At 40.1% G+C, this 26,711-nt stretch overlaps 1 protein-coding gene and 1 long non-coding RNA gene across 4 annotated transcripts in view; one reads left to right on the top strand and one right to left on the bottom strand.

The window, feature by feature from the left end:
• Nucleotides 1-20,754, top strand: part of LOC127043769 (uncharacterized) — a 29,869-nt gene extending 9,115 nt beyond the window's left edge. Inside the window, exons 2-3 of one of the 2 annotated variants that reach the window (XR_007772320.1) lie at nt 18,336-18,430; nt 20,388-20,754. This is a non-coding gene — a long non-coding RNA (uncharacterized LOC127043769). Of the gene's footprint in view, nt 1-18,335; nt 18,435-20,387 lie in introns of both variants that reach the window. The other variant, XR_007772319.1, reaches the window with a different exon arrangement.
• The window catches only part of INO80C (INO80 complex subunit C), a 38,525-nt gene continuing 12,060 nt past the window's right edge, over nt 247-26,711 (bottom strand). The window contains exons 1-5 of one of the 2 annotated variants that reach the window (XM_050937840.1): nt 16,308-16,326; nt 13,942-14,052; nt 9,546-9,657; nt 7,533-7,600; nt 247-1,149 (exon numbers count right to left, since the gene is read on the bottom strand). In XM_050937840.1, the coding sequence (XP_050793797.1) occupies nt 1,018-1,149; nt 7,533-7,600; nt 9,546-9,657; nt 13,942-14,034 (405 nt within the window). In that variant the 5' untranslated portion in view covers nt 14,035-14,052; nt 16,308-16,326 and the 3' untranslated portion in view covers nt 247-1,017. Of the gene's footprint in view, nt 1,150-7,532; nt 7,601-9,545; nt 9,658-13,941; nt 14,053-16,307; nt 16,327-26,711 lie in introns of those variants that run through there. The other variant, XM_050937839.1, reaches the window with a different exon arrangement.

Here is a 26,711-nt window from a genome sequence, read left to right as displayed (position 1 = left end):
TGGTCCACAGAGTAGATGTCAACCCACTATTGCTATCAGTTACCCCACTAGTTCCTGCGACAGAGGTCAGTGTGGCGAATCAGACGATTCCAACTCTGTTGATGAACCATGGGGGTGTTTCTGTGATGCTAATGAAGGAATGTCTGTTCTTTCAGTTTTTTTTTAAAATAGGAAGTTTCATACAAAAAATACATTGAAAAGAACATTACTAGGGTTGCAAAGTCAAGTACTCAAAAGTTAAGAAAATATCAGAATTTATGCAATTTTAATTCACCCCTCTTTTCCTTATTCATTAGGATTGAGCCTTGTATTATAGTTTGTGTGTATAATTTTAATTCCACTGACAGTTCTCTTGATTACCTGAAAACTAAAATATCCCAAGTTATTCGGTATTTGTTTCCCCACCCAGGACTCTGCCCTGTATTAGGATAATTAAGTTTGCAATATAAATATTAGCATATTAGCACTTGAATAGACATCTTCATTTTCAATATGCTTAATGGACATTAACCAACTAATCCCCACAACAGTATTCAGAAAAGTATTTTACAGGGGGGGCAAACTGAAGCAAAGAGTTTGTGACTTCTCCATATGCAAGGCAGGTTTAGAACTCAGGAGTTCTTGGTCACTAACCCTGGGCTCAGATCACTCATCCTTCTTCTAAGCCAAATATCAGTGCACTTAACAACAGCAAGGGTGAAATCCTGGCCTCACTGAAGTAAATGGCAAAACTCAGACTGATTTCAGTAGGGCCAGGACTGCACCCTAAACATTCAGGATCTTTTGTTGACTACAACAAGATTCTTATGTCAGCAAGCTAACAAATACACTGACGTATCAAAATTAAAACTAAATATTCTTTCGAATGCACATTTCAATCCAGCCACTTTCAGACATAAATATGAATATTAATTTGTAACACCCCTAAATAATCTCAATGCCACAAGCAGAGTTTTATTTAAAACACTAAATGTTATTCCAATCCGTGGCTGGTCACTCAAAGGCATTTTGCAAGTCTTAGGGAACTATACTCGTTGCTTTTCTTAACGCCAGGTAACCTGTAACAACGTCTGAAGGAAGCATCCGAATGTAAGCAAATTCTTCAATGCTACTGAATCTCAGCTTGCTCTGTGGATCTGTATAATTTGCCTGGAAAAGAAACAATGGCAGAGATACCATTCAGAGAGAAATCTCAGTAAAAATGTCAAAACAAAACATTTGAGTCCATAATAATGTGTGTAACAACCGAGAAATTTATAAGATGTTACCATGTAACAAGAAGTAGTTTCCTCTTTCTTCCCTCACGTCAAAACTTTTACGAGAATTAAACAGTTCCCTGAAAAAGCTTTTACATCAAAAATGCATTAAACATAATGGGGCTAAAATAGCTTCACATACAAACCTATACAGCAGAAAAAATCCTACCACAGCTCTCTAACATCACCCTAGCAACTGTGTGTCTGGTACAGTCCTTTACAAGGTAATTCTCCAAAGAATGGGGTTGTTGCCAGTACAGTACCAACAAAGAGGCTGAATTATGGGTGGTCTGATAGCTTTGGCTTGATTTCCCTGCTTGTGTTGGATTGTTTGTAGCTTTAGTTTTCTTTAAAATGGCAAAGATTTTTGTAAAGAAAAAGCTTTTGGATCTGTGACTGAACTGATAAGAAATTTGAACTCCGTGTTTTGCATTACTCCAGACTGCTGCTTTCAGCACCACAAGGTAGCTGAGTGACACAACGAACATTGGTCTAGCGCAGGGGTGGGCAAACTACAGCCTGGGAGCTGCTTTCGGCCTGTCAGACGTTCTTATCCAGCCCTTGAGCTCCCGCCAGGGAGCAGGGTCGGGAGCTTGCTCCGCTCTGTTTGGCGCTCCCCTGCCCCCGATTTACAATTCCCTTGATGAGCACCATCTTCCGGCATGCAGAGCCACACTGCACAGGCGCAGCTTCACCATGCTGTTTCCGGGATTGGAAACATACCCCCTTTTTCCCTGCCTTCCATACACATCACGCCCAATTTCCTCCCGGTTTTCTATGGTCCCACTCTCGAGAGCCTCGAAACCACCCAGGGGCTGCACCTATTCTGGCTAGGGTGCCTCTGCCCATGGCAGTGCCTGGTATGGCCACCTTGGTGTCACTGCCAGCAGGGCCCTTAAGAGTCCCCTGTAGAGCCCCCCCTGTGTCTCCTCTGCCCCCACCTCGGTAACATCCCTTATAGAGCCCCCCATTCTACACCCCATAGAGACCCCCTCCCCCACCGGGCATTCATGGCCTGCCATACAATTTCCATACTCAGATGCGGCCCTCAGGCCAAAAAGTCTGCCCACCCCTAATCTAGCTTGTATCCTCCACTTCTGCTACATTTGAATTAGGGCTTCCTAGGTGAGGTTCCAGCTCCACCCCATCATCCTTCCCTCCCTGTTGCCCTAGAAAGCTTGAGCATATGTTAGCCATCAGGCTCAGCACGTTGGGTAGAACCAAGAGAAAAGCTAATCTCCATGGTATTGTTCTCTCCATCCTAGGCCCATCTGAAATAACTGTTGACCCTGTTCGTATTATCTTATGTTGTACCCGCCAGTGATCTGAGACCTTCCTTCCTTGCTCTCCCTGACAAGAGATCTGGGATGGTGGAAGGCTCAGATAGTGGAAGCTTGCTTTCCTTAAGAAGCATACTACCAAGGAAGCCAGGGGACAGGAAGCACTGCAGAAGAGCACAGGCTCTGTAGGTCCCCCGGATTCAGAGTGTAGTGTTGAACCCTCTGCCAGGTCCATGGTGGGAAGGAAATGTTCCTCACGGTGAAAAAATGTGGAGGGCACTCTAAAGTGAAAACTCAGTACTTGGCTATAAGGTAGTCAACTGCCAGGGCTGGTAATAATTATGTAGCAGAGTATATTGAGGACTCTTGCTATATAGCATTTTTTTTTTTTTTTTTTTTTACAATGCCACAAAACATTAACTTAACGTGGAAAATATTTTAGCTTTCAGAAAATAGCAAATGTAGGACTTAATGAAGGGCCAATATCATCCCTGCTGTAGTCAGAGTTATTCTGGGTATATAATCAAAGTTCTGAGAGTTTGGCTCAAGGTGTGTAAGAAAATCTAAGCAAACGTTGATTTTTAATGGACAATAGCAATAAATTTTTTGGCTAAATCTTATCTACTTATTTATTGCATTTCATTAAATGTTTGTTAAAAAATTGTGACCCTGAGAGGATCCTCTACCAGTCTTACACTTCACACTGGAGGGCAAGATATTACTATACAGTAGGTGTAATTACCATCTAGTGATTTTCAGATAAATTATGTTAGAAGCAATCTGAGTAAAACTTTTTCAAATATTTCTGCAATAATTAAACCAGATAAAAAGCAGAGCAATGCAATTTTGCATGGAAAAAGCCCTCCACATTTTGTAAACTAAGTCAAAGGCCACAGATACTTTATCATGTTTTGAAGTATGTAATTATCTTAGTCTGTTTCTACAGCACCAAAGCTGATCCGTTTTCAGAAAAGGCAGAAGTTCAAGCATTTGAGTAATTTTTTCTGTTAGATTAGATTACTTTGTTCTATATGTTAATATGACCAAAGGCCTACCTTCTAAGTTTCAACAGAAGAGCTTATGTGTCTAAAAATGCAAATGCAATCCATAAATAGAATTCTTTTTGAACTTTTAGCATTTGCTGCATTAAAACTATAAATTGGCTGCCTTGTTAGACCATTAAGGGATATAATTCCATCGAAAGAGACAAGAATCAACAGAATTCAGTTGTGGTGTTTAACATAACTGCTGATGTACTGATGGGAAAGTTTTAATACACTCATTTAAGACAGACCATTTAATACTTCCTTGCATGAGTAATGCCAAAGAATTTATTGCAAATAGCATTTCTTTGGGAATCCTGCACTCCTCACAGGAAATGTTCTCACACAAATGCTATCAGATTTCTCACAGAGACCAGGGGGACATTTTTTGGACTAGACTTCTAAAATATTCCCTTACATACTGTATCTTCCCATTAGGAAGTGATTTTAAGAATAAAGGTCGTACTTCTTATGAACCAATTCTGACTCTGCAATTTAAAGGATACATCAGTTGTTAAGCAGGATATTTTTATCCGTCAAGAGAAACCTTCCAGCCATAGCAAAATAGGTAATTTGTCCCAAGATGAATTCAGAAGATGAAAAATTGAAAAAGCCAAAAGAAAAAAAGCAGCGCTGAATGCAGTCATCAGAGAAAGATTATTTGCATCATGCTAGAGTAGTTACATTTACGTAGCTCATTGACAGTGGGGGATGGGAAAAAAGAAGGAAAGAGCCTGCTGAAGTCTGTAGGAAACCTACAGGCTTCCCCAAGCTAAATTTGATCTCCTCTGGCTAATTAAAAGCCAAATTCTGACACATCTTTATGTAGCAGTGGGAAATAGTAGTGAGCACATGGATTAGAGAGGCTAACTGACCAATTCTGAAGAGGGTCAAGGCCAGTGTGGAAGGGAATTATAGAGCTGCTTTGGCAGGTGGAAGTGGAAAATGCTTATGCAATTAAGTTCCCTCAGCAGCCCTCCCCTGTGCTAGGCCAAGGTTACTTGGATTACTGCAACCCAAGTAACCCCAATTAAGGCTACTGTTAACACCTGCAAAGCAATTGTAAGGGGAGAGGATGGGAAAAAGATAAAGGGGGATGAAGACACTAGTTGCATCCTCTTTTTTCTGCTAAAATCTGTTTGGGAGGGTGAGGTAACAATAATACAAACAATCCCCGATTTGTCTATTTCATCCACTTGTTGCGCCCTGTCTTTCCTGTAGAATGAGAGACTTCTGGATTACTTGTTTATGTGGCACTTAGTACAACTGAACCCTGATCATTCCTGGGAGATCCTGGGTACTACCATAATATAGATAATACTCTAGTTGAAAAACACAGACTGGCTGGAGGGGAGTGGTTTTATTGGATGGGCGAGCTATGTCCCAAATGACAGGGGAGAAAGGCATGTGGGTTTGAATCAGTGGTCCGATCGACCCTCTAGATTTAGGAGTTGCCAGCTGAGATCCAAGTGGCAGGTATCACTCATATGAAGGATCCCATGCGAGACATATTGTCTCCTCTGATGTCATCCACCAACTGCCTTTATATAAAATCAAAAAAATGTTAAAAGAAAATTAACGTTGCAAAGTAGAGCTCTCAAAAGTTAGGAAATGCCCAAATTAATATTGTTCATACAAGCTTAATTCCAGCTCCCTTGTAACTAAAGATTGTATCATAATGCATACACACGATCACATTCTATTTTTATCTCAGCATTCCTGCCGCATTCAGTGCCCAGAATAGATGGTGCTCACTTCATGAGTAACTATTCAATGCCTTGTTTTCTCCTCATTGTTCAATGTGTGGCCCTCCATCTTGTTTACCGCACACTACTCTAACCCTGTTCTGAACACAGAATTATTAATTTCCCCATGCACTCACCACTACAGTGTCTGAGTGATTCACAAACAATGAATTTATGTTCACAACATCTTTGTGAGGTAGCGAAGTATTACTAGCCTAGCTTTACGGATGGAAAACTGAGGCACAGATATTAAGATCAAAAGTGTCCATCAATTTTGGGTTCCTAGTTTGAGATGCCCAGGACCTGATTTTTCAGAGTATTTAGTATTATATGGCACTTTCCACATTCAAAGTAAAATGTCTGTTGACTTCAGTTGCAGTTTTTCTGCCTTCAGCTCAGCAATTCCGCAAATCAGACTCTACATGCTTAAAGTTGGGTACCCAGAAATTGAGGAACCACACAGTTAATTTAAAAATATAATTTAAGTGACTTGACTAATATCACATAGGAAATCTGTAGCAGAGGCAAAAGTAAAATCCAGTTCCCCAGGACTGCATGCAACTGCATTAACTATTCAGGGCAGATGGAGAATTTAGCTGCCAAATTCTAACAAGTCTCTACTGAACATACGTGAACTGACGTTTTTTAAAGTCTTATAATTTGGCCAAATGTGGGTGTGTTTTTCATAACAGCAGCAAAAGATATATCCCTGACACAAAGACTACCACACTGCCAAATTTCAAGTTACTACTCCAAATCAGGGGCATTACAGCTTCTCAATGAAACAGGTGTAAGAATTTTTTTGAAAGTGAGCCAAACAACATATTTTTCCCTAATCCTAATCTTATTTTCTGCAACTGTTGAATCATTTTTCCAAATAAGACTAAGAATAATGAGCTGGAGACTGACACTGGACATAGAAAGTTTTAGTCTGAATAGTGAAGTTTGGAAAAATTATAAGCAACTGAAAACAGGGTCCTTTCCTGTATTGGGAAATGTGAGCTACTAGTTCCACCTATAGTGTGTGTGGGTGGGGGGACCCAGACTCTACCCCAGGGAAGAGGCAGGGTAGGGGGACTTGTGCAGCTATCTCAAGGGGCAAGACCTTTAATCTGCTTTGGCTCTTTAGCCAGGGAGTCCACCTAGGTTTTGGGAGCTATGTGACACAGAGGCAGTTTAGCTCAAGGTTTGGCTTCAAATCAGAGTTGGGCAAACTACAGCCCATGGGACCGTCCTGCCCGGCCCCCAATCTCCTAGCCTGGGATGCTCGGCCCAAGCCTCTCCCTCATTGTCCCCCATCATCCGCAGCCTCAGCTCACTCATTCTGTTGCCAGTGCAATGCTCTGGGCGGCAGGGCTGTGAGCTCCTGGGGCAGCGCAGCTGCAGGCCCCAGCCTGGTTCGGTGCTCTGAGCTGTGTGGTGGTGGCGGCAGCGTGGCCCGGCTCCACCCAGGTGGCGCAGCTGTAGCACCGCTAGCCACTGGTGCTCAGGGGGCACAAAACATGGGGGGTTGGATAGAGGGCAGGGGAGTTCGGGGTGCTGGTCAGGAGGCAGGGGTGTAGATAGGGGTTGGGGGGAAACGGGGTTGAATGGGGGCAGGGGTCACGGGGGGGGTTGGATGGGGCGTCAGGAGACAGGGAGAAGGAATGGTTGGATGGGGCAGTGGTCCCGTGGGGGGCCCATCAGGAATGAGAGGAGGGGTTGGATGGGGCAGCGGTGGTCTGGGGGCAGCCAGAAGACAGAGAGCGGATGTGTGTGGATGGGGCAGGGGTCTGGGGTGCAGATAGGAGGTGGGGGCCAGGCCACAACCCCTCCCCTAACCAGCCCTTCATAGAATTTATGAAACCCAATGCGGCTCTCAGGCCAAAAAGTTTGCCCGCCTCATCTCTAAATCAATGGGAGTGTTTAAGTACGTTGCTGAAGTGGGATCTACCTGAATACACAGGGGGGATAGCTCAGTGATTTGAGCATTGGCCTGCTAAACCCAGGGTTGTGAGCTCAATCCTTGAGGGGGCCTTAGCAATCTGGGGCAAAATCAGTACTTGGTCCTGCTAGTGAAGGCAGGGGGCTGGACTCAATGACCTTTCAAGTTCCCTTCCAGTTCTATGAGATTGGAGATATACCTATTATTTTATTATTTATTTTTTCTAATTTTGTGCTGTGAGAAATGAGATGCCAATTTAGATAAGTTTTAAAAAAAATACTTACAGGAAGTCCTGAAATATCAGAGTATTTTTTGGCTGGTTTAAAGGAAGGAGGAGCTTCGATATTAAAGTCTAAAAGTATGTCAGAGAGAAAGGAAGATATTAACTTCTGCAGTCTATCTTTTCAGGGTCACATTTGTATTTTTTTAAAATAAAAATAACAGTTGAAAAGATAAACAATTGTTGAAAAACAATTATTTTACTAAAAGAAATGTCTGTTGACTAGCAACAGTGAGACAAAGAAACATTAAACAGAATTAGCTGAAAACATTTAGCTTGCTTTCTTTATACACTAAGTATCAGAGGGGTAGCCGTGTTAGTCTGGATCTGTAAAAGCAGCAAAGAATCCTGTGGCACCTTATAGACTAACAGATGTATTAGAGCATGAGCTTTCGTGGGTGGATACCCACTTCGTCGGATGCATGTAGTGGACTCTTTGCTGCTTTTATACACTAAGGCCTTCATTCTGTTCGCCTTACTGACAGAGGTAAGGTGAGCAGGATTGACCCTTCAAGGAAGAAAAATGCAAGAGAGCTATTTGTACTGCATTACAAACACCATGGATTCATGTAAGTCTTAATGACTATTTCCTCTACAGTCAGAAATATTATATCTGCAAGAATAGTCACTACGCCTGCTGTACGTTAAGACCACCAAACATTGCTCAAGACTGAAGCTTTGAAATACTGTAATCCAGAAAAGCAAACTAATCTTTTAAATCAGATAAATCTTTAAGCATGTGCCACTTTAAGCCTGGCCAATGACCTAGAAAACTGTCTGAATACTTAAATGAAATGATAGAAATTGCTATTTTTTTGGTGTCCCTTAGACAGTAATAGCATTGCTCTTGTATGCAAACATTTATTCAGACACATCTCGGTATGTTTCATTAGTTTAAAAAAACAAAACCGTAACTTGACAAAGTACTGATATGTATAAAAGTATCTTGTACATGGCTAGCTTCTTTCCCTCCACACGCATCTGATTCAGATTTTATGGATGAAGGATTCCAATTTAGCAGATCAGATCCTTTAATCATCATGTGCACGATAAGGCGATAATTCAAAAGATATTAATGCCATAGGCAGCTGTTTTAAAATATACAATTATTTATTTTTCTTTTTTTTTAAATGTGGACATTCTATTTGTAAAAGTAAATGTAGTTGAAAATAGCAACATCAGCAGATTGTCAGTTATAATAGCCAAGAACACACAGTAGTCTGCATTTTTCTATAATAGTAGTCTCAAAAACTCTTTTAAAAATGGCAAGTTATTTTTGGACAAAACACTACCAAAAAAGTCTCAGAGGCTGAATCAACTAACTTGGGCTTGTGCTACAGATCTAAGAACAGCAGTATAGACATTCCTTTTCAGGCTGGAGCCCAGGCTTTGAGACCCACCCCTCTCGTTTCAAAGCCCAGTCTCCAATCTAAGCAGGAATATCTACACTGCTATTTTCAGCCCCATGGCGCAAGCCTGAGTCAGTTGACCAGGCTCTAGGACTTGTTGCCAAAGAGGTTTCTTTGCAGTGTAGATATACTCTGACAGGCTAACAAATAAAATATTAAAAAATGCAAGCATACTCAGTTCCTGCGTTGCTTTTTGATTTCTTATAGCCTTGATTTTCTTATAACGGAGGGGTTAATTCTGCCTCTTATTAATGTTGAGCAATTCTTTACTCCATGAGTAGATTAAGGCAGACATGGGGCTACTCATAGAGTACCACTCAACATGAATAAAGGTGACAGAATCTTGACCTGAGTAAGCAACTCAGGACTTGGTTCTAGTAGATTTATTTTCCTCTCAAACAGGCACAAACTTTCTAACACCACTCCCAATTACATGCTCCATGTTCGTCTCCATTTGATTGTGGGGTCAAGCTGTTCTTAAATATATCACTGAAATTTGTTCCATCAGAATACTGCATGCATAGATAAAATTTAGGTTCATTTTAAAGAAAGTAATTTGTTTGGATTTTATTATTTATAAATACATGCAAAGCATCTAAGCAGCTTACAACTAGGATCATTGAGCTGCCATGGCAATGCCCTTTCAGAAGCAAGAATTTGTTTTAGGTTCTTCCAAGTTCTGTTCTTCTTGCCAGCTGCTGCTCCACCAATGCCAGAGTGCTAGAATTAAAACATAGTGTTTAAGAAAAAATAAAGATGACTATTTCAAAATATGACAGACATTTTTATTTCACAGCCTTTGCAGTATGCCTCATCTTGTCATGAACCATTTATCATGCTCACTTATTTCATCAATAGTCTAACACATTGTATACTTTAATTTCAGTTGCAAGAAAAACAAAGATTTTTTGAACTGTGTCAAAACTACTATGTTTGGGATTAACAGAAGGAAATTAAAATCTTCTTTTTACATGGAAATAGAAAATCAGTCTGGTTAGGGTTAGTCTGAGATTACAGGATTCTGCACTTCTATGCACTTCCCATCATATTAAAACTGTTTACTGTAGGGTTGTATCTAAATTGTGATTACATGTCTAAATTCTCTTTTGCATGGCGTATACAAAATTACAGGTGCAGCTGTGCCTCCAATAAGTGAAAAGTGGTTGTGCAAAAATACAACTGATCCTGTAAAATGTAATCAATGCTATAAGAAGCCTTGTGGAAATCTTATTTTTCTTTCAAATGCAACAAGACAGCAGAATAGAAAAGGAGTAATAGAATGTTGTACTGGAAAGATTATTTTGCGTTTTGAAAGCTATACTAAAGGAAGCCTTGCTATAATTATTATAACAGTAATTTCAGTTATCAAATGTGATTGGTGTAATTTATTTATGTCCCTCAAGAGGAAGAAGATATACAACATACTGTACTACTTCTAAATAATGAAAGGACTCTGCTTCTCAGTTTTACTTCAAAAAAGAACATTTTCTTATAGCCGGAAGTGTTGTCTCTGTTAATAATTACCACGTCAGCCTTATCAAAACTCTCACCAAGTTCTGCAGACACATTTTGGCTGTATTTTTATAAATTGGTGTGTAAAGTGCTAGAGAATGGGAGGAGGTGGGAATGGTAAAGTAGATGAATAGGATTCACTGTGAAAAGATTTTTCCGTGGAGGTGACTGTAAGATACTCTGTTCGGGGAGGATGCTCATGAACTAGTGATGCATCAACTTTTTTTTTGGCAATGAATATCCAAAATGGAAAGTAGATGGAACATTTAGCTCTATGAGTAACACCCTGGTAACCTAGATAGCATTGAAAGAGAGACTATTGACAGATACCACAGTCATTTCCATCCCAACACATTTGTAATTTAGATTCATTACATGGATTTTTCCCTACCTCATCACGTTATTTGGCCTATTGCTGGCACTTATGACGTGATCTAAAGCCAGTGGCAAGACTCAGCCAAACTGGAAATATACTACACTGTTATTAAATATTAAATATTACACTGTGAAGAATATTTGGTTTTCCTTTAATAAAAGGAAGAAAACTTAGAAGCTATAATTTTTTTCATGGTATATTTTGCTTTTAAATCCACTAAAGCAAGATTTAAATATCTGGATTTAAGGCCTGATGTTGCAAGGTGCTCCGCACCTTCTGGCATCTGAACAAATCAAGGGATTGAGAATGGGACTGAGAGCGTTTTCAAATGTTTAAAAATACCAACGGGGATGGGTGGTATAACAATGACATTTGCTGATTATACTTTACTTAAATAGCCAGAAAGTGCTATAAATTGGATTTACATAAGCAAGATCAGCACAATTTCAGTACTATATGCTTGAGAAGGCCCTGATCCTTCCTGTGGATCTATACAGATGGATCCTTACTCCTGCATGGGGTGCCTTAGAAATTGACAGGGTTTTCTTCCTAGGCCTACCCACAGAGACCCAAATGCAGGATTTGGGCCTAATGTACTAGTGTATTTCTTGTAAAAGGTATTGGACTGATAGCTTTATTGACAGGAAAGGTACAGTAGCGGCAGAGGTAGTACAAGGCTCTCTGTACTGTTCTATGAATGTGCCTCCAATCTGTTTTGGAGGGATCACCTCTAGGAGTTTGAATGAGTGATCCAGAAAAGTACTCTCTATCCTGGATCTTCCTGCTGAGACTGCCAATAACTAAACTGATATGAATTTATGTCTGCTAGGGCCTGGAGTGAGTCTCATTTTACATGATAGCAATCAAATGGCAACAACTCTCAAGTGCAAATGAACTCAGCTGCATGTGAGCTGATGACGTATGGGAGAAAGGCTCTAGATCCCATTATCAACCCTTGATCTATTCAGTTGCCAGCAGGTGCACCTTGCAGCATCAGGCCTTAAATCCAGATATTTTGGGATTAACAATTAACAGGCAACTTCTTCCTTCCTGCTTTTTATTTTTAAATTTGCAACCAAAAATTCTCTTGTGCAGCGAACTAACACTTTCTCAGTTTTTGGCATACTTTTAAAAATTAAGTTATTTGACTTTATTTTCTTTGCAATTAGATTAAATTAAAATAAAATTATTTTAAAAGTCAGCAGAATTGTTAATCGCAGCTCATGGAAATGTGGGTTCAGAATAAGCTCCTAGAATTTCTGTGACAAGTGAGACAATTTTGTGGTAGCTTTCAGTATAATTTTACAACTAATTCTGCAACAATGATACTAGATTCTGTACACACCTCAGATTTCATGCCTGTGTATATCAGCAGTTTAAATTCAGATGTGGTGAAATTCACCTGAGACATGGAGGGCCAGCACGATGCATCTGCACTACCCAAATCCTGGACTCAAACTATATGGAGAGGCTCTGGGCATGTGAGCGGCTTCTGCATAAACCATGCAATCCAAAGAGGCTGGTGCTTAGAGGAGAGTTTGAGGAGCATAGGAAGTAGTGGTCTAAATGCAGAGCCTGAGACTCCGGGGCAAATTTCACACCCCGTCGACCCCCTGCTCAGCAAACTACACAAAGCCTGAGCATTCAGGCTTTATTCTGTGGGATGGTTGCATCTGATTCATATAGAATTAAATTACAGGGAATCAAATCTTTCTTTTCGAGCAATGGCTTAGGACTAGCACTCTGAAAAGGTTACTGGTCCAAAGAACATTTGGTAGAGTCTACCAACAGGGTCTGAGCCCTGGCAAGTAGCAAGATAGCAGATATTAAAACAAAACAAACAAACAACTCTACCACAATGACTTTATTAGCAATCATCATATTGCTATGCCTCTATCCACAATTTAATTCTGATGTTATTTTAGCAGCCTGTACTTCACAAATTGCTAGAGTTTCTACCACTTGAAAGCTGGAATGCCAAGATTTTAGAGAGCAGTATTTGTTTCCAGCTCTAAGTGACAGAATGGCCTCTAACATTATGTTGGAAATGAAATTATTGAGGGGGAACATAATGGCAATCACTAATGACATGATTTATTTTTAGTCCCTGTAGGAGGGTGGGACTCACCCCTGAGTTGTCTCCTGCTGGTCTCTTCTGGGAATTAGCTCTGCCAGCCTTGAAGCGCCTGATCCCGGATGATCCTTTCTCTGGGTGATACCCCCCCCGCCCCCAGCTCACCTCAGTTGTAGGCTACTGCGTCACCAACTAGCCCCCATTCCTGGGGCAGAGTGCAGTATAAGCCACTCATCACTGGCAAAGAGGGTTTGGGCCTGCTGCTTTCCTCTGCCCTTGGACTCCCCCCTGCAATCCCAATACCTGTTTGGCCTTACACTAAGCCTGCAGTCTGGGGGGTTTCCAGGCCAGAGCTCCCCAGCTCCTCTGGCCTTCCCCTAGCCCTGCTCCACCTCAGGTACGCTCCCCAGCAGCCAGGCCTCTCCCTCTCAAAGGCTAGAGAATCTCCTGAGCTCCTGGTTCACAGCCTTTTTATAGGGCCAGCTGAAGCCTGATTGGGGCATGGCCCAGCTGTGGCTACTTCCCCAAGCAGCCCATGTTTCCCCTCCCATAGCCCTCGCTAAGGGCTGTTTCAAGCCCTTCAGGGCGGGAGTGGGTGACCACTCCACTACAGTCCCATTATTTTGCAACCTGACTGGGCTTAGGAACAAATGCCTCATGCACTTGAATGGATTGGATTTCAGATTTTCAATGGTATAAATTGTTCATTTCTAGCCTTGGTGGCTTGCGAGATACCAGACCATAAAACCATCACAGGTACCTTGATCTAGCAGCAGTGCTTTTTTGGCTTGGGTCAGGACTGAATATAAGCGTCGCCTCTGGACTAGTGTCATTTTCATGTTCTGTAATCTAATGCACACTTCAGCCATATCCTGGCATGGATATTGAAGCTGAATTTCTTTGAAATTGATGGTATGATATGGACCCTTGACATGCATCCTAATCTTACTTTGTTAGTAGGAATATTAGCAATGTAGTAATATAGAAGCTTAGTTACTATTTCATTTAAAGTTTGAGAATTTCTAGTTGTTAAAATACTCACAATGAAGTTGGGAGCCTTAAATGGCAATGGTTTGATGGCGGCTTCCATTGGCCCGGTATTGGGATCCACAGTCATAAATTTATTCTCATTCATGGTCTCTGCACCTACAGTCTGCAGAACAAACACACTCTCATTGCTTATTTGTTAATCCGAATATATTTAAAAGAAAGTGAACAAGATTGGTTTTTTTTAAATCTTGACAGTGCCCTGTTAAGTTTCTATTCAGTCTGTATCACAAGTGACTGAAATATAGCAAATGATAAATACACAAAAATTCCTAGGTGAAATTCTGACCATACTGAAATCAGTGGGAATTTTGCTACTAGCTTTAATGGTCCCAGCATTTCACTCCCTAACTCTTCTTTCTTGAAGACCAAAAGGACTAGGTAAAAAGCTAACAGCACTTATAGAACAGACTGACATGTATTTCCATATCCTGCCCATATGCTGATTGTGCTCAGATTATAAAAACTCTTTCCATAGAAGACGTACATTGCAAGACATTCCATGTTGATACATGTTCTTTTAGATGGTATGCAAGGCTCATTAGTGTTAGTGAATTACACAAACACACCTAGAAAATGAGAATATATATATCTCAGGCTGTGATCCAGCAAATCTTTATGCATGTAATTACTAAGGGCTTATTTGCATGCTTAGGCAACCACATGCATAAGCAATTACAAGCTTACGACCTAACTCTGCAAGTGGCACAGTTATTTGGGGAAATATATCACTCAGTGTCAGTGATGGATTTTTTCTTTTCTTTTCTTTCCCTGCTTCTTATGTGGCATCTCATTTCCTGGAGGTTGGCAACATGGTAGCCCATTCTGTACAATGATCTGCTAATCTCTTTGTGGATGAATAATCTCTTTTATCCACCCAGGATACCACATCATTCGTCCAAGATCTTTTTTTTTGCCTAATGTTTTTCTGCCATCAACTTGCTCTTCCACTGCCCATAAACACGCGTTGCCAGCTGAACCTCTTAAAATGTACCGTGCAAATCAAATACTTCTTTTCTTAAGATTTTGACTATTGTTTTTTTGTTGGTTACTCAGTCAATCCATGATATCTTCAGAATTTTTCTATAACAACATATATCAAAGGATTGTAATATCTTTATTACTGATTGTTCGAATGTCTGTATTTTCCACAGCTGTAATATGACACAGACCCAATGTAAGTTTTTAAGAGTTAGGAAACTGCATCTTTGATTGATTTAGTTAAATAGACTAGATTCATGAAAGAAAAATCTGAGCATGTTGAGTAAAAATGCATTCAACAAGTAACACTGAAATTAAATATTCTGTCAAATATTTAAATGAAATTAAAAAAATCAACAGTTATGACATTTTATTTTTCAAAATTACACAAGATCTCAGTTGATGAACCTGTACAACTGGATATATTATCATTACAATGTCAATCCTACATCCATTAAAGTCCATGGCCTAAACCCAGTTCTGCCCCCACTAAGGACAGTGCAAGTAGAACCACTAATAGACTAGGACTCTGTCATTGGAGAGGAATTAATCCAGAAACAGAAGAGAAAAGCACAAGCTTTTGTGTGTATTTATGGTGCAATGAAGAGAATGAGTCCCACTCCTCTCAGTCCTTAATGGGTAATGCTAGTGAGTTGCTAGGTCTAAACCTCTCTTTCCTACCTTGGCCAAAAACAATGCCATATTCTTACAAATATTTATACTCTCAGCACATAATTTTAGAAGCTACTATTTCAGGTTTAAGGAGCAAGCATTACTCTAGAGTTTTTCTTCAGAAAGCTGGGACTGAAGATACAAAATGTTTTGATTAATAAATAATATCCTGCAACAGCATCTTTTATCTGTCTTTTTGTATCACTGCGAAGTCTTTAACTGAAGGAGTCAGCACTCTTAGCACTGTTTTCTTTCAATTTTGCATGTTTTTGTTAGTGGATTATAGTTAGAGCTGCATAAATAATTGATGTTTCAGTTGCTGGCATATCTGAACAATCTCAAAAAAATTGTTTTAGGTCAAGTGAAACACTTTCAGTTTGGAGCATTTAACTGTTTAAAAATAAAATCAAACGAAACTGAAACAAAGTCATTTTGAAGACTATAATCAAAACATAATAAGCACTGTTCCAATATTTAAAGTCAAAGCAATTAAAAATATTCAGAGGACATCAGAAAGAGGGTATTATTACAAACATAAGTCCTGATTCTGCAACCAGATCTATGCAGAGTCCCATTGGATTCAGTGGGGCTCTCTACATGGACACGGGGGTTCACCCGCTTGAATTCAATTGCAGAATCAGGGAATTGGGCCCAATATTACAAACACTATCGGGTCTAGTGGTTGACATAAATGGGATTTTCACTCACAGTTGCAAATACAACACCCAGCTTTTGCAAGATCAAACTCTTAAGAAATTACAGGTTCTTAGTATAAGACTAACTAATGCTACAGCAAGCTAGACTGAGAGTGATGATCAAAACCTAAAGTCCTGGTAACTGTGAGATAAAAACATGCTTGCAAGACATGACTGTCTCATACAATGAACAGTCATCACTGCTTGTATTAAAACTTTAACTTACAGCAGTACTGAGATGGAAGAGGGGTATTTAATTTAATGTTCTTGTCTTTTTGGAAGAATGTAAAGGAGTTTCATTGAAACACTGTTTCCAGAATAGGTTCCGTTCTTAGAAAAATTGTCTACACTGCTGTCTCCTGAGTTCCTCTAACTAGAAAGACTTTCAGCTCCCTTTTCAGTATAAATTCTGAATTAAAATCCTCAACATTTTAACTACAAAGTCAAACATTTTCAACAATTCGAAAAATTGTTTCAAATGCCAGTGGTTTAAATCACAAACAGCACTTATTGTTTCAGACTATTTTTTTAAGTTTCAAGAGGCGAAATAAACATTCAAATTAATTTTAACTAATATGATCCTGTTTTTCTATTATAATACCCATGCAACTTGAAATTGAATAGTATAATGATAAACAAGAACAAACGACTGCAAAGAACCTGAAAGACCTCAAAGGATAATTAGTGCTCAGTAAAGGTATTTTCTCCCATTCTAACATTAGTGAAACAAATCTCCCAGTGGTATAGCTCTGCCTGGATTTAGAGTTTGCGGCAGTAAAGAAATTAATTGCTCACTTTCTAATGTTAGTAAAACCAGAATTAAGAGTGGGCTTGGTTCTCATAAAGCTCCTTTCAGTCTCAGGTTTATTAAATAGTCAGGTTCTCAGCAGCACAATGAGGAAGTATATATCTCAAAGAGAGATTCCTGCTCAATGTGTGCTGCTAACCCTATATCACTCAGTGGCTAAATTCCTGCTAAATTCATACCTCCTCTCCAGTTTACTTCACTCTTCACCCAGCATTTGGATTATAATAACCTAAAAATAGCAAGTACTTTGTCATAAATATAATAAAAAATAATATTGTAATAGGTTGACAGTGTTTGCCTGAAACAATCTACATTAGCAGCAGTTGTTAATCCTTCTGGGAAAGGATTAGGTAGGTTTTTCTGACTTGGGCCCCAGTTCAGCAGAACATTTAAACACATGCTTAAATCCATCCCTATTTGGTGGGACTTACTTAATTATGGTTAGAGTGCTTTGATGAATAGGGATGGACTCTTGCCCAGTGAGGGAGATGAATAACTATCCCTCTTGGACAAGAGGTAAGAGTCTGGAGGAAGAGGCCTCTGGCTTAGGCAGAGCACTCCCAACAAATGGGCCACAGAAGCAGACAAGTCTGGGGAGCAGATCTGAGCTGAGTTTTGCTACCTTAATGTTGGTTTCTTTGTTAATAAAGCCAAACCCCAGGAATGAGTCTAGTTTGGACTCTAGATAACATCTGGATTGTACTGGTAGAGCAGGCTGGGAAAGCTGCCTACTTGCACATTAGTTTCAGTCCTAGGTTTTGATAGATTTATTCATTTTTCTACATATTTTGTTCCAGATTCCCTGCCTCTGATGTATTTTATTTCACATCTCATCCCCAAAGATTTCTTCATCCATCTGGTTTAATTTTGGGAAAGGACAGAAGAAACTTGTAGAACATGGAAGCAGAACTCTTTGTTTTGGCTGTTTTGAGGTGGAATCAGCAATGTGGGTTTTTGGGGGACTGAGTTCCAAGTCTAATTAGTATGCTGTGAAACTGCTAGTCTGTATTTTAAGTATTTCTTCAGTGAAACTACATAATTCTCTAACTCTAAAAAGGGGATGAAAATTCCATATTGGAATAACTGATTTATGCTGACGATGTCATTTCCCAATCCATTTGGACTACGTTTAGTTTGTGTATCGTATTTTATACTATGGTTTCAACTTTATTGTAGTATTTTGTGAAAAAAATATATAAAGGTGCAGGATTTTTTTGTTTTGTTTTTTTACAGCAACAGCTATCAGACCCATACAATGCTGGCATCCTACTGCTGACACAAGGAAATTGGTGATATGGATTGGAAAGAAACTGCATGTATACACTATTGTAGGTAATTTATCTGATCTTATGCCCCCTTCTGCTGGCTGTTCCAAACAGTACCTCAAAAACTGCAATTCCAAATGGAAGTACTTGAGGATAAAAATTCCAGATCAAATCAATGTTTTGTTTGTGAAACTGTGACTTGATATTAAACTCTATAAGAAAAAGAAAGATGGGAATTGTTTATGAAGTAAAAAATATTATTTTTAGCCAATTTTTACCATAGATCTTACATTGAGTACTTCAGTTATAAAGAAAATCTTCTATATAGTATTTTTGTTTTCATAATAGTTCTTATTGTGTAATACTTTTAGTATTACGGTTTTGCCTCATGTAGACAACCAGTGTGAACAGTAAAGGAGCTTTGATGCTTGATCAGGCCCTAGAAATCAATAGCAAAATTGCCACCGACTTCAGTGAGCACGACTGGGCCTGCAGACAGCAGACTCGTCTCTGACCTCTGTATAATGACGGGTTGATAATCTGTCTTTGGTTATTACTGTATACAGTATAGCTGTAGCCATGTCAGTCCCAGGATATTAGAGACACAAGGTGGGTGAGGTAATATCTTTTATTGGACCAACTTCTGTTGGCAAGAGAGATAAACCACCCTATGGCTCGAAAGCTTGTCTCTCATCAACAGATGTTGGTCCAATAAAAGATATTACCTCACCCACCTTGTCTCTTTGGTTATTACAGTAGTCTTTAGATAGCTGACTCCCAATACTTCTCTTTCAATTAGGAAATTCTGCATTGGAATTCTTGACTCAATACTGTCCACTTCCTGTGAGCCATATGATTATCTATAGCATCTTTGGAGTATAGGTTAAACTTCAAAGCTGTGATACTCAGGGGCGGCTCTAGGTATTTTGCTGCCCCAAGCACAGCAGGCAGGCTGCCTTGAGCAGCTTGCCTGCGGGAGGTCCGCTGAAGCCGCGGGCCCAGCAGACCCTCCGCAGGCATGCTGCTGAAGGTAACCTGCCTGCTGCCCTCGTGGTGAGCAGCAGAGCGCCCCCCGTGGCTTGCCAACCCAGGCACGCGCTTGGCATGCTGGTGCCTGAAGCTGCCCCTGGTGATACTCAACTTGTTACATCTTTACAGGATTGTGTGACATCCTGATTACAGTATAATGATGTAGCAACTGGCCAAGGAGCAACATAATATTTAAAAACTGAGGAATGGGTTAAATCTGTATTTTTACTGGTAGCAAATTAAGGTAACTGAAAAATGCATATTGAAATACACTAAAGAATGTCACTGGATGATAGCAACAACAATAGCAGTGGACTTCTCAAAACAGGGAATAGACTTTGAATGTCAGATATTTCCCCAAATACCAACTAATATTAATCATACTGTAACATTTATTAAGCTGTTTTAATATATTAGCTCTCACTTTATAACAAGTTTGCTACAGGTTTTTTTACTTTCTGAATATTTAATTCTTTTAACTCTGAGTGGTGAAGTGTCTGCAGATACTGAAAAGGTAAGCATCAATACTCCAGAAGAGGAAAGTTAGCACTATAGATCACTGGAGATGATGTGGGGGCGAATCTGTCACAATTATATGGGCTTTATTCTTAGATAAAATGATAGCTTTGCAATATTGGTGGTAGGAAAATTTAGAATAGTGGATTCCCCAAAACAAATGCACTGAAGTCTCAGTAACAGCATCAGGATGGGATAATAGCACTCCCTCCTGCGTGTCAAGATTAACACCAGATATTCATTTTTGTGACAGAAAAGGGGATAACTATAAAGATTTATTCAGTAGCATGGGGTCCTAGTCCATTACTAGGGCTCTTAGGTAGTATAGTAATACAAATAATAAATGCACAGACAGCACAAGTCTTCCCCACCTGATTGAATGTTACTGGTTCTTGGGTTCAGCGGAAAACATTTCTCCTTCCTTCCTATTGGAAAAGGAAACTTGATGCAATTCCCTCAACCTTTTCTTTTTCAGACTTCTGGCATATATTGTCTTTTTAAGAGCACTCCCCTTTCAAGAGGATCAAAGGCTTCCATGTGCTTATTTTGGGTGAGGAAAAGAACCGAGAACCAGAGATCTTGGCTTGAGACCGTTCACATACCAGGAGAAAATACTGCATTTATACAGCAAGTTTTGTTCTGAAGGATACTGAAGAACCTCAGAAATGTAGTCACCTCTGAAGTAGAGGACGGCAGTGAGGCTGGCAATGGGTACTAAGTACATGTGTCATGGTATAATTCCCCACTCTGAACCTTCGTGTCCAAAAGATGGGGTACCAGCATGAATTCCTCTAAGCTCAATTACCAGCTTAGTACTTGTAGCGCTGCCACCAACCAGGAATTCCAGTACCTAGTACACTCTGGTCCCCCCAAAACCTTGCCCGGGGACCCCCAAGACCCAGACCCTCTGGATTTTAACACAAGGAAAGTAAACTCTTTCCCTCACCGTTGCCTCTCCCAGGCTTCCTCTCCCTGGGTTACCCTGGAAGATCACTGTGTGATTCAAACTCAAACAGAGAGGAAAATTCACCTTCCCCTCTCCTTCCCTCTCCCCCTCCCAGACTCTCCCTGAGAGAGAAAGTAATCCTAACACAGAGAGAAAATTAACCTCTCTCTCCCCCTTCCCTCCTTTCTCCCCACCAATTCCCTGGTGTATCCAGACCCAGTCCCCTGGGTCTCACCAGACTAGAAAAACAATCAGGTTCTTAAACAAGAAAAGCTTTTAATTAAAGAAAGAAAAATAGTAAAAATTATCTTTGTAAATTTAAAATGGAATAGGTACAGGGTCTTTTAGCTATAGACACTGGGAACACTCTCCCAGCCTAAGTACAAATTAAAATCCTTTCAGCAAAATACACATTTGCAAATAAAGAAAACAAACATACGCCTAACTCGTCTTATCACTTCGTACTTACTATTTTGAATCTATAAGAACCTGTATCAAGGAGATTGGAGAGAAACCTGGTTGCATGTCTGGTCACTCTCAGAACCCAGAGAGAACAACCATCAAACACTAACACACAAACTTCCCTCCCTCAAGATTTGAAAGTATCCTGTCCCCTGATTGGTCCTCTGGTCAAGTGACAGCCAGGCTCACTGAACTTGTTAACCCTTAACTATCTGTTTATGACAACATGGCTGAATAATATTCTTATAAACTGCAACCAGCCAGTAGTATGGGCAATATGCTCATGCATACAGTATAAATGAGGAGTAAATCCATTTAAGTTAATGGAGTTTCACTGTTGCCACCTCGGTGTAATAAGACGGAGAATCAGGGCTCACACTGCCTGATCATACTCCCATTGATTGACATTAAAGGCAAAAATTTCACTGGAAATAGAACTGTGCCCCAAAAACTCACAACAAAAAATAATACTCTTGCTTAATTACAACCTATTTTCTTCAAATACAGCCGTGCACAAGTTAGAAAGGAAAGATGAAGGGATATAAACAAAGAGACAAACTAGTTTAGTTTTCTAAGTGACCTATAACTGAAAAGCAGTTTGTTTATAGCAAATCTGGAGGACATTGGCCAATCTCCTTTGCCTTCAGAGAAATATGGCAATATTCAAGCCAAACCATTTTTCCAAGCCAAAGTTACCGGGAGGCTGAAATATTGAAGTGGATGCTTTATTTATGGAGGAAAAAAGCTTAACATATTTTTCATTGATGACGCCTGAATATGTTTATAAAAGCCTTGAAAAAGAATGGAAAAAAATCTGTCCTTCCCTTGCTGCCAAACAGCTGAATGGCTCAGCTGAATATGAAGTGTTATTCTATGCAAATTAACTCAGAAAAAGGTGACTGGAGTTTAGAAGTAATTTAGCTTGCTGTAAAAAGCATTTTCTTGTTTGGACCATGGCATGAAAAAGTTAAATTGCAATCTAAATAAATAAAGTGAAAAAAGGTTACACACTGTAGAGAAAACGATCTGTACTGTATTCCTTCAAACTTTTCTGTTTTGAAATGGCTTGAAACATCTCATATTCCATCTGCCTGAGAGAGACTAAAATTTTACTCATCCACTAAAAGATTGAATTGTCACAAAGTGATGGATATGCTCTCTGTAGAGCATCTGAACACCATAGACTCCAAGTGCTCTTGATTAAAGGGCGACATATTCATTTAGTGTCCCATCACTGACTGAGCTTCAAATCACTACCGTTCAACTACACTTGAGCTTTCAGTCACAAAATACTTGACCAACATGTATCATATACTAAATTACTTTAGTCACTTAGATGGAGGTATAAAATACCCTAAAACAAAGCCCTATTAAACTGCATAAGGTTTTGAATTTAAAATTAAAAATGCAGCCAAAGACAGAATAAGATTTTAATTACATTTCTAGTCCTCAATCTCTCAAAACCTAAAGGCAAAAGAGCCAGCAATTTCATGACACAAGAAATCCCTTTTCACTGATACAGCTTATTTGAAAAAAGAAAAAACTTGAATTTACTTTTTTTTTAAATTATTAAACTTTCAAACACAGAAACAGACTGACAAGCTTTAATAAAAGCTTTGGTTTCTTCTCAATAGATTTCAGATGTCAAATGTATTTTTCCATTTAAAAACTTTCAAGCATTATGCTGAACAAAGTTCTTATAACCTACAAATATATTAAGAAAACACCATTTTCTAAGAGGAAAAGCCTCAATAAAATGTGGATAGCAACTGTGGATAGCTTCCCACAATGCCAGGAAAGCTTGATTCAATATGCATTTGCCACAAACCTCCCTTCAGCTTAAATGACTGCAAAAGATCTCTCACTTTTAGATTTCATTTGGTGGGTTGGGACTATTTCTTGTTTATAACATTTGACAGTTTTCTTTATTACAAAAATTGTAACTCAGAGGCAAATGCAGGAGCTGAATAGCACAGTAAAGAAGCTCTGCAGTTAGGAAACTTGGGACATGTAGAATGAAAAAAGTAAAGTATATGTTATGACATACATTACCAGGAGTTAGACTGAGCCCAGTAAGCAGAGAATAGTTAGGGTTCTTTGAAGAAAATAATTTCTCCTGAACTGTTACATTTTAAAAATAAAAGCATAACGGAGTCATCTTAGTGATTAAAAATTATTCAATTAATAAATTAGGACTGACTGTATCTGACTATGTTTTTGTGAACAAAAGACAACTTTCATTGTTGTAGTCTAATCAAGGACTTAGAGGCTAAATTCCATAATAAAACTGTTTAAATCTATCATTTTAAATATTGCAGTTCTTTTAAGGAAACAAGGTACAGGAAGAAAAGGAAGATCACAAATTGTTGATGTGCCCTCAATGTCATAATATTTCTCAGAGGGGATATCAAATAATGGATTGCAACTAAGGAAAGAGAAGAGAGAGAACACTAATATCATAGTCCATCTGCCCACTAAAAAGTTTTATGTAAGATAGCAGTGGAGAGATAAGGAAAGAGAAAGCAGAAGAGTATTGATTATTAGGACTGGCTAGAAAACAAAACAAAAAAAATCAATGTCATGAAAATCTGAGGTTTTGACATATCTTTAGTTCCAATGCAGAATGAAAATGAGACCTGTGTCGAAATTTTTCATGGAGAGAGTGAGCCACCTCAAAGTAGCCAATAGCCAGGTGACTAGGGCACTTACCTGGAATGTGAGAGTCCCTGCTCCAAATTAGGTAGAGAGTCCTAATCACCTAACTATTTGGATATTCTCGGATAGTGCTCATTCTCTCTTCCCCCTCCCCTCGCACTTCCCCCCGCTTTCCTCCTGGACCTAAGAAACCTTCCCAACAAATATTTGGTCAAAACCGAGATTCTTTTCCCAAAACATTTGTGTTTCAACTAAATCATATTTTTGACAGAAAAAATTAATTTTTTCAACTAGTTCTCTTGATTATACCCTTCCTGAAATCAGCAACCAATTAGTCTCCAGTAGTAACTGCTATATACATCTTACCAAATTCCTGTGACAGCACATGGACCCACGGACCTTGAGCTAGTGTCCAAACTTAACCTCTTCCATGATTTTAGCTGAACTAGTAATTCAATTACAATAAAATAACATGATCCACAGGCCCTTTCCTACCTTACCTGTTTTTAAGGCTTTCCTGCTGTCCTAGCTGCCTTTTCACTCTAGCAAGACAGACACTCCCACCCCTTTCCTGTCCTATTGGGAGCTAACTGTACCCCCTGCCAGCATGAACCAATGGTAACTGCAGTGAGTTTTAGCATTATATCCTAGGGCAGAGGTGGGCAAACTACAGCCCGTGGGACCCTCCTGCCCGGCCCCATAGATCCTGCCCCAGGAGGCTCGCCCCAGCCCCTCCCCTACGATTCCCCCTTCCCTGCAGCTTCAGCTCACTCCACTGCCGGTGCAATGCTCTAGGCAGCAGGGCTGTGAGCTCCTGGGGCAGAGCCCGGCCTGACCCAGTGCTCTGTGCTGTGCGGTGGCATGGCTGTAGCGCCGCCAGCCACCAGTGCTCCAGGCAGTGCGGTAAGGGGACAGGGAGCAGGGCAGGGGAGTTCGGGGTGGTAGTTAGGGGTCGGGGGAGTCAGAGGGCAGGGAACAGGGGAGTTGAATGGGGACAGAGGTCCCGGGGGAGCAGTCAGGAATGAGAGGGCGGGTTGGATGGGGCAGCGGGAAGCAGTCAGGGGAAATCAGGGGCAGGGATTCCAGGGGTGGTCAGGGGACAGAGAACAGGGGTTGGACAGGGAAGGTGTCCTGGGGGGGGGCGTCGGGGGCGAGAAGCAGGAGGGGTCGGATAGGGGCAGTGCCGGGCCACGCTTGGCTGTTTGGGGAGGCACAACGTTCGCTAACCAGCCCTCCATACAATTTTGGAAACCCGATGTGGCCCTCATGCCAAAAAGTTTGCCTGCCCCTGTCCTAGGGTAATTTAGCATATGTCTGCATTGCAAAAAACCCCACAAACAAACAAAAAAAAAACAAACAGCAATGAGTCTCAGAACCTGGATCAACTGACATGGGCTTGTGCTATGAGGCTAAAAATATCAGTGTAGATGTTCCTGTTCAGGCTGAAGTCCAGGTTCTGAAACCCAGTGAGGGGAGTGGCTCTCAGAGCCCGAGCTCTAGCCCAAGCTATTTTTAGCATGGGCCTGAGTCAGTTGATCTGGGCTCTGAAACTCAATATTGCGGTGGATTTTTTGCAGTTTAAAAGTACCCTAAGTAGTAGATTCCATCATTCTTGCACAGGAACAAACTCTGCAACACCCATAAGATGCCCAAAACATCCTCCACCATCCCCACCACCCCAAAATCAATTGTGACATATGAAGCATTTCATTCTTAAAGCAATTTACAGAAAAACAAAACAAAACAAACACCAAAAACAGTGCTGCCCTTGAGTTCCACATCATATACTAATTCTTCTGACTGACAAGTAACACAAGCTTCAAAAGAGCTTGCCAAAGGGGCACCACATCAGGGATCAATAACCCCACCAGATACCCAAAAGATACTTGTAAGAGGACAATAAAAGGAACTACACATCCATTGTTATATTTTCTAATCCTAGGGCTAGAGATTATGTAAAGAAAGCTCGTGTTATTGGGAGGGAGAGTCTTTTTGTACATTCACCAAATATTGTAACCTCCCCTCCCTCACTTTATAAACTCACAAACCCAAAGAGGAAAGTAGGCCTTAATCTGGGAGGCTTCTCTTCTCCACGTAGCATGGAGACTGTACTCAGCAAACCTGTGAGTGCAATACCTTCAGGAGACCTTTATTTTCCAGGATAACGAGTAAGTTGCTAAGTGAACAGAAATAGACCAGGCAAATTCTAGTTTAGAAGAGAACCGAGTCACACGAGCATCTGTTGTGAACTACTTTGCTTCCTTTATACAATCAAATGCCACTTTGAGGTGTGTTTTCTGATATCTCCAGGATACGCTGCTTTAATGAGATATAAGGCTTGAGTAGCAATAAAATGCACCTCAATATTTTTGGTTGAGTTTTAAGAATTGCCACATATCCTGAAGACAGCTAGACAGTCCTGATTTCTTAATATATTTTCCATCCTGATTGCCTCTTTTGCAGGACACAAATTAAAATATAGCTGTGAAAAGACTGGCTGTTCTATTGCATCAGAATTAGTGAAGTATTTGTACCAGTTTCAAGAGTGCAGGTGAGAAAAAAACAAGGGATTTTGTGAGAGGTTTTATGGGTTCTGGAAAGAAAGCTCCCACAATAAAACATTTAGCATGGCAATTTTTTTAAAAAAAGTGAGGATATGCTCAGATTGTGAATTAGAGCATTTACAGCTATAAAGACTATGGAGCTAGACAGCCCCCAAACTGGGACCTTTTAAAA

The sequence above is a fragment of the Gopherus flavomarginatus genome, chromosome 2 (assembly GCF_025201925.1).
Source record: "Gopherus flavomarginatus isolate rGopFla2 chromosome 2, rGopFla2.mat.asm, whole genome shotgun sequence".
In the NCBI taxonomy this organism is placed as follows: Eukaryota; Metazoa; Chordata; order Testudines; family Testudinidae; genus Gopherus; species Gopherus flavomarginatus.
The sequence above is the reverse complement of the archived record's forward strand: the minus strand, read 5'-3'. Positions and strand labels throughout refer to the sequence as shown.